The sequence below is a fragment of the Passer domesticus genome, chromosome 33 (genome assembly GCF_036417665.1).
Source record: "Passer domesticus isolate bPasDom1 chromosome 33, bPasDom1.hap1, whole genome shotgun sequence".
Lineage (NCBI taxonomy): Eukaryota > Metazoa > Chordata > Aves > Passeriformes > Passeridae > Passer > Passer domesticus.
The window spans coordinates 2,531,804-2,543,799 of NC_087506.1; the positions used below are offsets into that span (position 1 = coordinate 2,531,804).

Genomic DNA, 11,996 nt, shown 5'->3' on the forward strand with positions numbered 1-11,996 from the left:
TGACTCCTGCACGAGCAATGACTGCTCTCATGGACATGGGAGTCAAGTAGGTTGTTCTTCTTTTAGTGATATTCTTCACCTTCTAGTGTGTGGGAGGGAGAAGGGATGAGACAGAGAATGGGAATGGTGGGAGGGAAGGGTCCTGTATGCTGCATCTTCTGTGAACTCAGTGACTTCATTCTCCAATCAACGTCATTTCTCTCTTCTTGTCACCTGTTTCTGCCCTCCTGCAGCCTATTAGTTCTCAGAATCCCAGAACTTTAGAATATGGGGAGTTGGAAGGGGCTCATCAGGACCATTGAGTCCAGCTCCTGGCCTTGCACAGAACAGCCCAAGGGTCACACCAAGTGCCTGAGATTGTTGTCCAAATGTTTCTTCAACTCTGTCAGGCTTGGTGCTGTGACCACTGCCCTGGGGAGCCTGTTCCAGTGCCCAACCACCCTCTGGGTGAAAAACCTTTTTCCTGATACCCAAATGAAAGCTCCTCTGACTCAGCTTCCTGCTGCTTCCTGGAGTTCTCCCAGGCTGTCAGATTTTCCTAGCTGTGGTGACTGGTGGGGAAGTGAAAGTGCCTGCAAAGCCTGAGGATAGAGCCTTGTGCTTTTGTGGCAAGAGGGACAATTGCAATTGCAGCTGTGAGTGGTGTTTGGTATTTCACAGCACTAACCACAGGGGCCCTGGGAAAACCATGTCTCCTCATGATGCCATTAGCTTGAGAAAGGAGGAGGGTACTTGCTGGGGTGTGGAGCACATGGGGGACAATCTGCTGGGTGTGGCACAGCCTGCACAGCAGGTGCAGCTCCTGCCAAAAGGAGTTTTGTATGACTGTCCTGGCCATAGAACTCTACTTTCTATTCAAACTCATGTTTCATGTTAGCCTTGGGATGATGAATCACTTTAAAGGCACCTTCACAGCCTGACTGCCATGGAACAGTTGAAGCACATGCTGCCTTAAATGTTGGTGCTGGGCCTGATAGTTCCCAAGAGACACTCTCTAGAACAGGACAGCCTGGTTAAACTGCCTGTCCCTCCTTTCCTCAGCTTTGGAATAGGGTAAAACATTCAGATGTATCCGTTGCCAAGCCTCTCAGAAGAAACAGGCTGCATTGCTGGATATTCTGCAACTTCATGGCCCACAACATGTTTTCCCTGCATTTGTTTCTTCCCAGAGGTCTGCAGATTTGGGGATCATGGGTGGAAAGAGCCTCAATCCTGCTGCAGCTCTGTGTACTGGCTGCCCTCTGATGGGTCAGCATGAGTTGTCTTTATTTTCTAAATCATTCATATGTAATCTATTTCCTTAATCTTTCTCAGAGTAAATACTGTGAAAGGAGCTGAGTATCAGAGAGTGCAGGGAGACTGAATTCCTCCCTCTGCCTTGCAGGCAGTCCTTCTGTACAATGCTAGCTTTGTGTTTACCTGAGTTCAGAACCTTCTAGCGGTGTCTAAAGTTGCAGGGAGAAGCCAGGCCTCCTTCCCCCAGCAAGGACAGGGAGCAGGCTCTGGCCAAGGCCTGTGCTGCTGCTGCTCCTTCTCCCTGTGCCCCAGGGTTTGCTCTCTCCTTCCCAGGAGCCGCCACGCCCAGGTGCGGAAGTGTGGGGCCGAGCTCCTCCTGTCCCTGATGGAGAGAATTGGAGTCACAAAGCTGGCAGGCACAGCCAGGGCTGAGAGGCTGGCACATGTGGCAGGGAAGCTTGCTCAGGACTGTCACCAGGACACAAGGTAATGATCTTCATTTCACCTCCTAAAACAGGAAAAGCCTTTTGTGCCTGGCTATAAAGGTAAAACCCCACAAGAGTGGAAACTAATGGAAATATGAAGTTCCCTCACTGTGTGAATAAGGCTCATAGAAGCATGGAATATGCTGAGTTGGAAGGGACCCATCAGGGTCATCGAGTCCATCTCCCGGCCATGTGCAGTGACCCCAAGAGTCACTGCATGTGCTTGAGAGCATTGTCCAACAAAGGCTTCTGGAGCTCTGTCAGCCTTGGTGCTGTGACCATTGCTCTGGCTTGCCTGGGCAAATGACTGTACTGGGTAACCTGAGGTTGGCCAGCAGAAATGAGCATTGCCAACTTCCTATGGCTTGAAGGATTCTTTACTGAGATCAAAAGAGCTCAGATGAGCCAGTCCAACAGTTTTCTTTGGCCTTGGGTGCACAACACAAAGCCAAAGTGTTGGCTAATATTTATCACTGAAGGATCCCAAACATCCATTTCTCCTTAACTTCAGACTTTCTTAGAAATATTTCAGGGGTCTTTAGCCAACATATTCAGTCTTTCTGAACTTGGTCTGCAGATTTCTAGAATGCTGTTTTCTGTGGCTCAATGACCTCCAAATTTCTTCTTGAAGAAAGCTGTGATTTCCTAGTGGCAAAATCAACCCAAACCACCAAAGTCCCCTTACTCTGATGATGAAATTCCCATTAATAGCTGCCAAGAACACCAGAGCAACTAACTGCCCCTGTGCATACATAAAGTATAGAATAATCAAGAGGATGCATGAGGTGTTTTGTCCTGGCTTCCCTGCCAGTTAAAGAAAGGCAAATTATTGTGCAATGGCAGCAAGACATTGCTAATAGGCTCTGACAACAAAGCAGATGTGTTCTGCTTGTTCTCTGGGATCCTTTGATCCCACAGGAGCACATCCACAGTTTCAGAGTGAAATGGTATTTTTCTGTTGCCCACATTCTCCTCTTGCCTCCTGTGTTCATCTGACAGCACTGTGCAGTATCAACTGGAGGTAAATCTCCCTCTTTGCTGAGTAGGTAATGCCTTCTTGTGCAAGGATTGCACATGATGAATTTAAGGTATAAGCCTCTTCTGTTCACACTCTTCCTTTGTTTGTTCACTTTTCTTTCCTTTCCTCCCTCCCTCCCTCCCTCCCTTCCTTCCTTAGGCATTATGGACAGGAGATGGTGAAGATGTTGCTCAATCATCAAAAATTTAAAATGCTTTTGGAACGATCTCTTTCCACCAGTGACCTGGAAGATATTCTGACAAGAATGAAGAAGAAAGTAAGTGCTTGGCAGGAGAAATGGCTCCTTTGTGCAAGTATTGCCACTGCTAATGTGAGATCAAACATCCCCAATCTGTCTTGATCTCATTCCTCTACTACTGAATCATTTTTCTCCTGGGAATGAGCTGTTAATCCTCAGCCTGTTCATCTGCAGACCACAAAGAAATTGATGTTATTAGGGAAAAAGTGGGGTTTGAATATTTTCAATATCATTCACAAAGAAGAAAGGGAAAGAGAGCAAATGGGTTTACATTTAAGTGTAAGGCCCCACCATGCTCTCCCTCCTCTGCCCAGTAAAGCAATTAAGTGAGAATAGTGCTTCTGAAGAGAACAGAGTCTTTGCAAAAGATACTGGAAGTAGTAGTACTAAAAATTTCCAAATTTACAAAAGATGGCCAAGTCAATCCTAGTTACTACAATTACAGTCTTTTGGGAATACTGCCCTGCTGTCAAGCTCTGTGGAACTGGAAAAATCTTGGTGAATTCAGCAGCATCCAGTGGAAACCCCTTTGTTTTTGGTTTTTTTTTGGGGGGGGGGGCGGGGATTTTATTTTTTTTATCGACATTACAGAAGGGAGCATGCCTTTGTTCAGGCACAGGGAGAGTGAGTGTTGAACCAAATCCTTCCAACACAATGGGCCAATCCCCAGAGAGTCCAGATTTTTCTGTTGCTTCTGTTGTTTACGAACACTCGTTGCCTGCCAGTTCGCATTATTCCCATTTATGCTGAAGACTAATGAATTTGGGATTTTAGACTGCTGCTCAGTCTGGTAGCACCCATAACCTGCCTTGGGCTATTGAAAACAAAGAGTTGGCATCACTGAATCCCTGGGCTGTTTCCATCTGTAAGTTAGGAAATGTTTCCCTAAGCCTTGGTAGCAGTGATCCTGGTTCTAACTTGTGTTTTAAGCAGGGAATTTCCTATTTTATACTCTAAATATTGATGGGGTTTCTCTATGTCTTTGTAGGGGATGGAAAACCAGAAGGCTGAACGCCCATCTGTCAAGGAGCTGGTGAAGAAGAGGAACGATGGCTCCAAGAAGCCCCAGGCCACATTGTCTTCTAGCAAACGGTACTGAGCACTTTATTCAGATGTGACAAAGCACATGACAAGCTTTACATGTCTCTTCCTCAGGAAAATCTTTCTGGCAGAGATGGCCAGTGACACAGATTGTTCTCTTTCCCTACAAATGCTCTATGATAAAAAAAGTCTACTTCTGCATTACACTGAACACAACTTCTTTGGAGGGGTTTTCACAATTGAGAGACAAAAAGACCCCATTGGTTGCAGCTCAGATGATCCAGTGCAGTGGCAAGGGCAGTGGTATGGAGGCTATGACAGGGCCAAGTTTCTGCTGCCTGACTTGGGACAAGGAAATTCAACCAGGGCTTTTTTTTCATCTGAGTGGAGTCTTTTCCTGATGGGTGTTTTGATGAGAAGTCTCAGTCTAGAAGCAGGATGCCATTCCACAAAGATGCAGTTCTCATGCATGTGGTTTGGCCTGGCTGAATCATGGTTTTCTTGCCCTGAAACAGGATCAAGTTTGAGTAGTAAGTAGCAATGCAATTCCTGATCAACTTCAAACAACAGGTGTCTCAATGTGTACTTTTTGTCTTGATATTCCTGTCCTTCATATGATTTGCTTGATGGACAGCATGTATGGTTTATTTCATCCTGTGCTGCAATCAGCATTTAAGACAGGAATTTGGTCCTTGCTGTCTCTTCATGGCAGTTGCAGAGCTACTTGTACCTGTTCTCCTCTGATCACAGAGGGGATTTATTTAGCTCTGTCACGCTCAGCAGTGGCAGGAAAGTCACCACATGCCTCAGTAGCATAGCTAGCATCTTTCCATGCTCATGGAAGAGACAGCTTGATCCAGGAGAATTGTTCCCAGTGGGGTTGTTAAGCTGTGGATCTAGTCTCTAGGGAAGCAAATGAAATGTGAGCATAGTTCTGGGGTGTCTGGCTTCTGTTTTTATCTCTGTGACTGATTTTCTGAATCCTTCACATATGGCCCTGTTCATCTGTTCAGATGCATCTGAGCTATTTTTGCAGATTGTCATGCCTGGTTGTAGAGACACTTCTCCAGAGTGATGAGTTTCCTTATTATGAGACACAAACATTCCATATGAGGAGCCACTTAAACTTGGAAGTAGTGTATCTCTTTCTCCACAAAGCAATGTGACCTGTGTGCCTTGGCAGCCATCTGAAGATAGATCAGATGCATCTCATCCTTGCTTTTCCTGAGTGAGCACTGGCAAGAATGTTCCTTGCAGATTGTCTCCCAAAATGATTGTCATTAGGTCCACATTGTTTTTCAGAGCCTCATGACTTTCCAGCTTGAAATCACATAATTAGAAAAGCTACTGAAGATGTTTTTCTCACAATTTACTGAAGGTATTATCACCAACAGGTCCTCATTTGGTTTTATTTTCCAGAGTGAAATCTACCTCTGATGGATGCCTCCTACACCGTGCACAAGCCCAGGTCACGTTACCTCCGGTTGAGGAAGAAACAGAGCTGCTCCAGAAGCTTTACAATCTCCTGGAGGCCAAGGGGTTTCAGACGCGCATGGAAGGAGTGTCACTCCTCCAAGACTTGTGCAAAACTAGCCCCCAGCTCATCTCCACTAACATTGTCCAAGTATGTAGGGTATCTTCATTGCTCCTTTCCTTTAGCTCCTTTCCTAAGCCTGTAGCAGTAAAGTTAATTCAGTGTGTCTTGGCACTCCATCCTGGCTGTTTGGGACATGCTGGTCCCTCTTACCCAGGCAAATTTAATTCAGGTCCAGGCTTCAGGACAAGTTATTTCAGTCCAGCTGTATTTGTCTGGCAGGTGCCTATTGATGCTGTTCATCGATGATGACAGAATTTTCTGCTGGTGTGACTGCTGCTCTCTCCTACTCCCTGTTGGGTTAAGTGAAGGCAATCCAGCCACTGAAAGCATGGCAATTATTCTCTAGACCAAAAATGGGTTTACCTAGGGAAGAGAAGATCAGACTGGGTTGGTTTAAACCCAGGGTTTTTTTTAAGAATACTTCCATATACTCCATCTAGTCTTGCACAGGCACAACTCTGGCTCTCATTTCCATCCTTGTTCCTATTCCTCTTGGTAAAGACAGTTCTCACCCTTCTTGAGGGGTCTTTTTTTCTCTTTGGAAAAGGAGGAAAACAGCTAAGGACTCATCTCTGCCATCTCCTCCCAGTAGCTGCTTTTCCCCTTTCTCCAAGAAAAGGTGCCTGATGATGTGTCTGTCAAGGGACTGAACCTGCTCTAATGAGGGCTGTACAGCTCATTAAATTCCAGAAGTCTACCTGTTACTTAGAGAAATGATCTGCATCCTGGAAGAGTTGATCAGAGTCCTGCACTTCTCCAGATACTGCCGCTGAGACAAACAAAAGAAAACTTAGATCTCCTCCTGCCATAGTTTTGGCAAAATCCTAATTGCCCTCAGTACTTGAGGCAACTGTGTAGAAAATCGGGCATTGTAAACATCTGCTTCCATACTTCTAAAGCAAAGGTAGTCTTTAGCATGAATAAATGGAATGGATTTAATGATTTCTAGATGGAGAGAAATACCATAGGAACTATTCTGTCCCCAACCAAACCTCTTAAAAACAGAAGAAAATCTTTCTAACAGCATGAGGTTGCGCCACCATTCCAGTGAGTGGCCCACAGGAAAAGAGTGAAATTGTGCAAGCAAGTGCTGACCTGACAGAAAGGATCACTCTCATCTTTTACATTGCTGACTGCTACATCCACTCTTCAAACAAGGACATGTGAATTCAGCTTTCTTGTTGTTTGTTCTCTTCACAGATTTTTGATTATTTTGTCCTGAGAATATCTGACAGCCACAAGAAAGTGAAGCAGAAGGCGCTGGACGTGCTGGCTGAAATCACAGGTGTCCTGAAAGATGCCTTGAACCCGGTGATCATTGGTTTGGTGGAAGGAATAACGAAGAACCTGAACTCCAAGGATCCCAGGGTTCGTGCTGCAGCTGTGAAAGCATTGGAAGAATCCATTGCTCATTTAGGTAAGGCTGAGCCCTGGCATGGACTCTCCTCACCTGTGTCTCTGTCTCTCTGACACAAGAGAGTGCTGAGTGCCTTGGTAGCTGCTGTTGTCTGTGGAAGGCTCCAGCTGGCATCCCCCAGAAGCTGTGCAGGTGCAGTCCTTATGCACCAGTCCCCCAACAGGCTTGAACGTGATCAGCATTTCCCAAAAGTCCCAGGAGCCCTTGGCTCTGTGCTGCCTGTCTGAAGAGCAAGTCCCAGACTACAGCTTTGCTACAGTTCAGAGGCAAAGGGGGTTTGGAGTTTGCTTGGGCCCCGTTTGACTTCCCAAATGAATAGCTTTGCTCTTGGCATGAAGGGAGACTGACCCATCAGAGCTCCTGCAGAGCAGCCACCGGGAATGCTCTACATGATAGGCATTAGCTGCCTATTTTCCCCTTTTCTTCTTTGTCTTCTATTTTCAAAGGGGAACTTAGGATTCCCCAAGTTCATTTCTTTATAACAAATAGGTATAAACCCAGCTGTCAATGATGCCCTATTCCACATGTTGTTTTGCATGGGGCAAGATGTCTACAGCAGTTAACTACATAGGCAAAGGCTGCTCTCAATTCCTTTGCCACACAGATTTATGTCAGCTCTGAAAATGCCACACTGGGGAAATATGCCTGAAAATAGGAGTGTTGAAGAGGCAGGTGTTCAAGGGGAGTTGCCACTTTCTCCTCCTCAGCTGCTCTGTGAACTCAGGAACTGCCTGACTCGGTGCCTTTCTGTGTCCCAAGTATGGGGTTCTTCCTTTTTGCTCTGGGATGCAAAACCATTTCACTACTTACATGTGACTGAACTCTTGATGTCCCTGATGGGAAATGTTTTAACATAGCTCCTGATACAGCAGACAACTTTGCATTTACAAATGTGAAAGGAGAGCTTTTCTTTTGCAATTTAAATCCCTGCCAAGCAGGCTGGAAGGAAAGAAGACAGGATTCAAGAATCAGTAGAAATGTACTTTATTTTATAGAATGGGGTTGCCCCTGCCCTTTCCCTCTGCACTGTCCCTTGTCCTATGGCCTCAGAAAAGTGAGCAGAAACATGTGTTTCACTTGTAGATAAAGTGTCACTACTGAAGGAGTTCAGCTACCAGTGGAATCAACTGAGTGGCCAAGCTCTGCTGGATGTCACGGAGTGTATCACAGGTATGGCTTCCCCTTCTAGGCCAAGAGGTCTTCTCAGGGAGTATTTACAGGCAATGCTTGTGAACAGACAGCAGAGTAGCTCCTCCAAACCAGGAGGTGCTGAGCTTGTCCCTCCTGCCCAGTGCCCAAGGCAGGTGTATTTGGCAGGTTTCCCTGGCTGCTGCAGAGCTGTGCAGCATCTGAGATGGGGCAGAGCTCGGCCTCGGGGCTGAGCTCCCACTGGGGCATCTCAGAACCCAGCTCCAGGAAAGGGAGGGACTCAAAATACCCCAGCTGGCTCCTCTCTTGGAAGCTCAGGGACATCTGTCATCTTTTAGGGAAAATGGTGGCAAATGCTGTTTCAGGGGATCAGTTTGTTTTGTCCTCACAGAACTCTTGTTTTTCTCTTGGAAAGCTTTGAGGCTGAACTGTGCAGAGCCTGGGGTCACAGCTTAGGTCAAAACTCAACAGATGTATTAGAGGCAGGGATTTAGTGCAAGGCAGCCTTTGGGGGCAGAGGGGCAGAAGCAGAGTGCTGAGGCTCCCTGCCTGTGCTGTCAAAGTGGCACTGGACTGAGCATTTCAGGGTGTGCAAACAGTGTCTGCCTGTGTCAGCACTGTCCCAAATGTTACAAATGCAGCTGATAATTGATTCCTCAGAGGGGCTTGCTATGTCAGCAATAGCCAAAGAATGGGAAAATTATAATCCCAATATATACTAGAGCAGACGATTGATAGTCTTGCTTTATCTGGGGCTAAAGCCACTGCTAATTAGGCCAACATCTTTGAATGCAAGGTTTAATACACTTTGTGTCTCCATTAGGAATCTCAAAAGGGCATGTTCAGTGATTGGGAATGTCAAAGGCCTTTTAAAGAGCTTTGAAAAAAGTAGATCTCCAGCAACAGGGAATTTAGTTTTACAGATCTTTTGATCTCTTTTTCAAATAAAGGAATGAAACATAAATTAGGACTACTTTAGAAAAAGTAGATGTTCTCTCTGAGATTTAATAGGAAGAGACAGCTGTTCCTTACCTTCAATAGTCACCAATATCTTTAATTGTATTTAAACTCAAGTGAATTCCCATGTTAAAATGGGTACCATAACCCTTTTCCTGCTTAGCACAATTGGGGTTTGGGTACTTTCAGGAGCTGTTTTAATATTGATGACTGCCAGTGGATTAAAAGCTTAGAGAAAATGAAGTCTCTTCCACCACAGAATAATAAATGGCTACTAGATAACATTTTGCCTGATCAGAAAATAAGAATGGTCTCCAGAGCTTTTCAGGATTTGATCTTTCAGCCAAATCTGCCATGCAAGGAGCCTGTTGGTAGTAAATTTTTGTCTGTGATATAGTTTGGTTCAGAAAATGAGCAGAGAGCAGATTTCAGAGACAATATGAGAAAACACTCGTGTTTTGGATGAATTTCAGTCCCCTGTGTAGCATTTTGTTCTTTCTATGCCCCTACGTCAGTGGACATTATAAGAAAAAATGCCATTAACATTGGGAGGGGAAATGGCATTAAAATGTGGAGATGCTCAAATGCCACAGCAATGGGGTCTGGATAATTCTCTAAGGCACCCTGAGGTTTGAAACAGCTGCTTGTTGGAAGCCCCAGAAGCATTCTGCCAAAGACACCAGCTAGTCACTGATGTTTCCAATCCAACTGCCAAGCAGCAGCCGTCTCTGGTGGGCTGGAGTTTTGAGGTGTGTTCTAATACTGCCCTTTGCTGTGTGCCATTGAGCAAAGGGAAGAGCCAGATTAAACGTTTGGCACTTGACATCAAAGTCATGAAAATGGAATCATCCCTTTTATTAGAAATCTCTCAATTTTCTGTCCATGGTGCATTTCCGAATCTTCAGTGTGGGTTTAGACAACTTCTTAATGGAAATAAAAAGCAACTGGACATTTCATTCATTGCTCATGCAGAAAGATAATGTGAAATAATTTAGTAAAGGGACAAAGTCTGCCACAGGGACAAGGCTGTGGTTGGATAAATTAATCCTGAGGGGTTGGTGGTTCTGTTTCCAGGATGATCAGCTGCTTTGCCCGTTTCTGGATCATGGGGCTCTGTGCTATTTTGCTGATCTTAGCCAGAAGGCTTCCAATTAGCAAATGCAGAGGTAGATCCCTGTTTGCATTGAGGCTGGTGGTTGAGAAGCTGTGTCTCTCTCCCGGCAGTGCTTGTGGAGTGGGTTTATGCCAGGAGCCCTGAAGTGGTCCAGCACGACGCCCTGCCCGTGCTCTGGTCCTTCCTGGAGAACAAGGCGCTGCCGGTGCGAAGCGCCAATGTCCGCACTGTGGCCACCAAGCTTGCCTCTGCCCTCCACAAGGTGATGGGCACCAAGCTGAAGAGATGTGCTGCCAGCCAGCCTCCACATGTGCGGGAAAACCTCTCCAAAATGTTGGGCTGGTGAAGGCATGATGTTCTCCAGAGAGATGACAACGTGCTGAGTTGGACACCTCCAGATCTGCCTTGTTAGCTGTGACAAAAGAGACCAAATGCTAAGGAAGGGTGTGCACCTGCCCCCTCTCTCTCCATCGCCCTTCCTAGTCATGGCATGGGGGGCCTGAAGCAACTCCAGACTGAGGAAAAGGTGAAGGCTGATCATGGCTCAGCCTCACACAGAGGTGAGGGGGAGCTGGGCCAGTCTCTGGTGGGAGGAAGGGTCTTGTGGCAGCCCAGAGAGCCTGTGCACATTGCCAGGGAACAGCTGTGCCCTGCATGTGCCCCTGCAATGAGCTGTGCTGCTGCCAGTGCCTGTGGAGCTGGAGGGCTGCTCAGCTGTGGGGCAGGCAGAGGAGCAGGAGGGTGCATGTGCAGCTGAGCCATTGCTGGAGAGCACAGGGCTCTGGGCTCCCTGCTGTCCCAGGGCAGCCCAGAGGCCAGGGTGCTCCTGTGGCATTCCTGTGGAAGTGGGCCAGGGTTTTCCCTTGTCCTGCCTCAAGTGCCTGCCAGCAGGAGCATGTTTCCCTGTGCAGCTCTTTAGAAGTTTGCAGGATGTCTGTCCCATGAAATATGGAGCTTTAGCTGCTTTAGGTTTGCATTGTGGCCCCTGTTAAAATTTGTGTCTCCATTTTGCAGATGTGACTGGTTACAGTCTTACTGAGAAGGTTCCTCTGGACAATTCCCATGGTGCCTTACCCACAAAGTCCTTGCCTGCTGTACAGAAGAGCTCTCTTTTCTCCAAGTTCAGGAAGAAGCTGCTGCCTGTATGAATATTGTTTGAAGAACAGGATTTATATGTTAGGTTTTGTAGTAGATGTACATATGTTCTGATCCTTAGATGTAGTTTTGAATAAATGTGTTTTGATTGTACCTTTAAATCTTGATTACATATTTTAATGGTATATATTTTATACTGATGATGAAAAAAAAGTAAATAAATAAATTAAATTTAAATAAACCAGGAGAAGAATGTGAGACCAGGTCCTGCTAGCCTAGAGATGGTGGGAGTGCAGCTCACTCAATGTGCCAGTGTCTCACCACATCCTTTCCTCCTCACTGGGCCTCTCCTCTTCCTCTTTGGCCATGTTTTCTTTGTGTCATTTGTGCTGCTCTTTGTTACTTGGCATTACGACAGGGCCACCTGTTGACTTATTTGGGGGACAATGGATCCAAAAGATCCTGTATAGTCAAAAGCTTTCTACCTAGGTGTGTTCTGTGCTCAGAAAAGGCCGGAGAAAAGAAACAAAGAGAAGTGTGCCCAAACCCCAAAGCTTTGCTCCTTTGCAGTCTCACACAGATCTGGCTCACGGGTGTCTTCAATCACAATTTCATAGGTAAGAAGAAT

The 11,996-nt window shown here is 46.1% G+C and overlaps 1 protein-coding gene across 1 annotated transcript; it reads left to right on the plus strand.

The window, feature by feature from the left end:
- The first annotated feature begins 2,902 nt into the window (after positions 1-2,902).
- LOC135288579 (TOG array regulator of axonemal microtubules protein 2-like) lies at positions 2,903-10,825 on the plus strand. The gene is made up of 6 exons (XM_064401960.1): positions 2,903-3,016; positions 3,987-4,090; positions 5,459-5,663; positions 6,837-7,053; positions 8,137-8,223; positions 10,384-10,825. Exons 1-6 carry the CDS (start codon positions 2,915-2,917, stop codon positions 10,617-10,619), a joined length of 951 nt encoding a protein of 316 aa, XP_064258030.1. The 5' UTR covers positions 2,903-2,914; the 3' UTR covers positions 10,620-10,825.
- Positions 10,826-11,996: the final 1,171 nt, after the last annotated feature.

Bases quoted from the DNA above. Each gene is read 5' to 3' on its own strand.
- LOC135288579 (XM_064401960.1), top strand. From the start codon at position 2,915: ATGGTGAAGATGTTGCTCAATCATCAAAAATTTAAAATGCTTTTGGAA. The intron at 3,017-3,986 runs GTAAGTGCTTGG...ATGTCTTTGTAG, and splicing joins TGACAAGAATGAAGAAGAAA to GGGATGGAAAACCAGAAGGC. The intron at 8,224-10,383 runs GTATGGCTTCCC...CTCTCCCGGCAG, and splicing joins TGTCACGGAGTGTATCACAG to TGCTTGTGGAGTGGGTTTAT.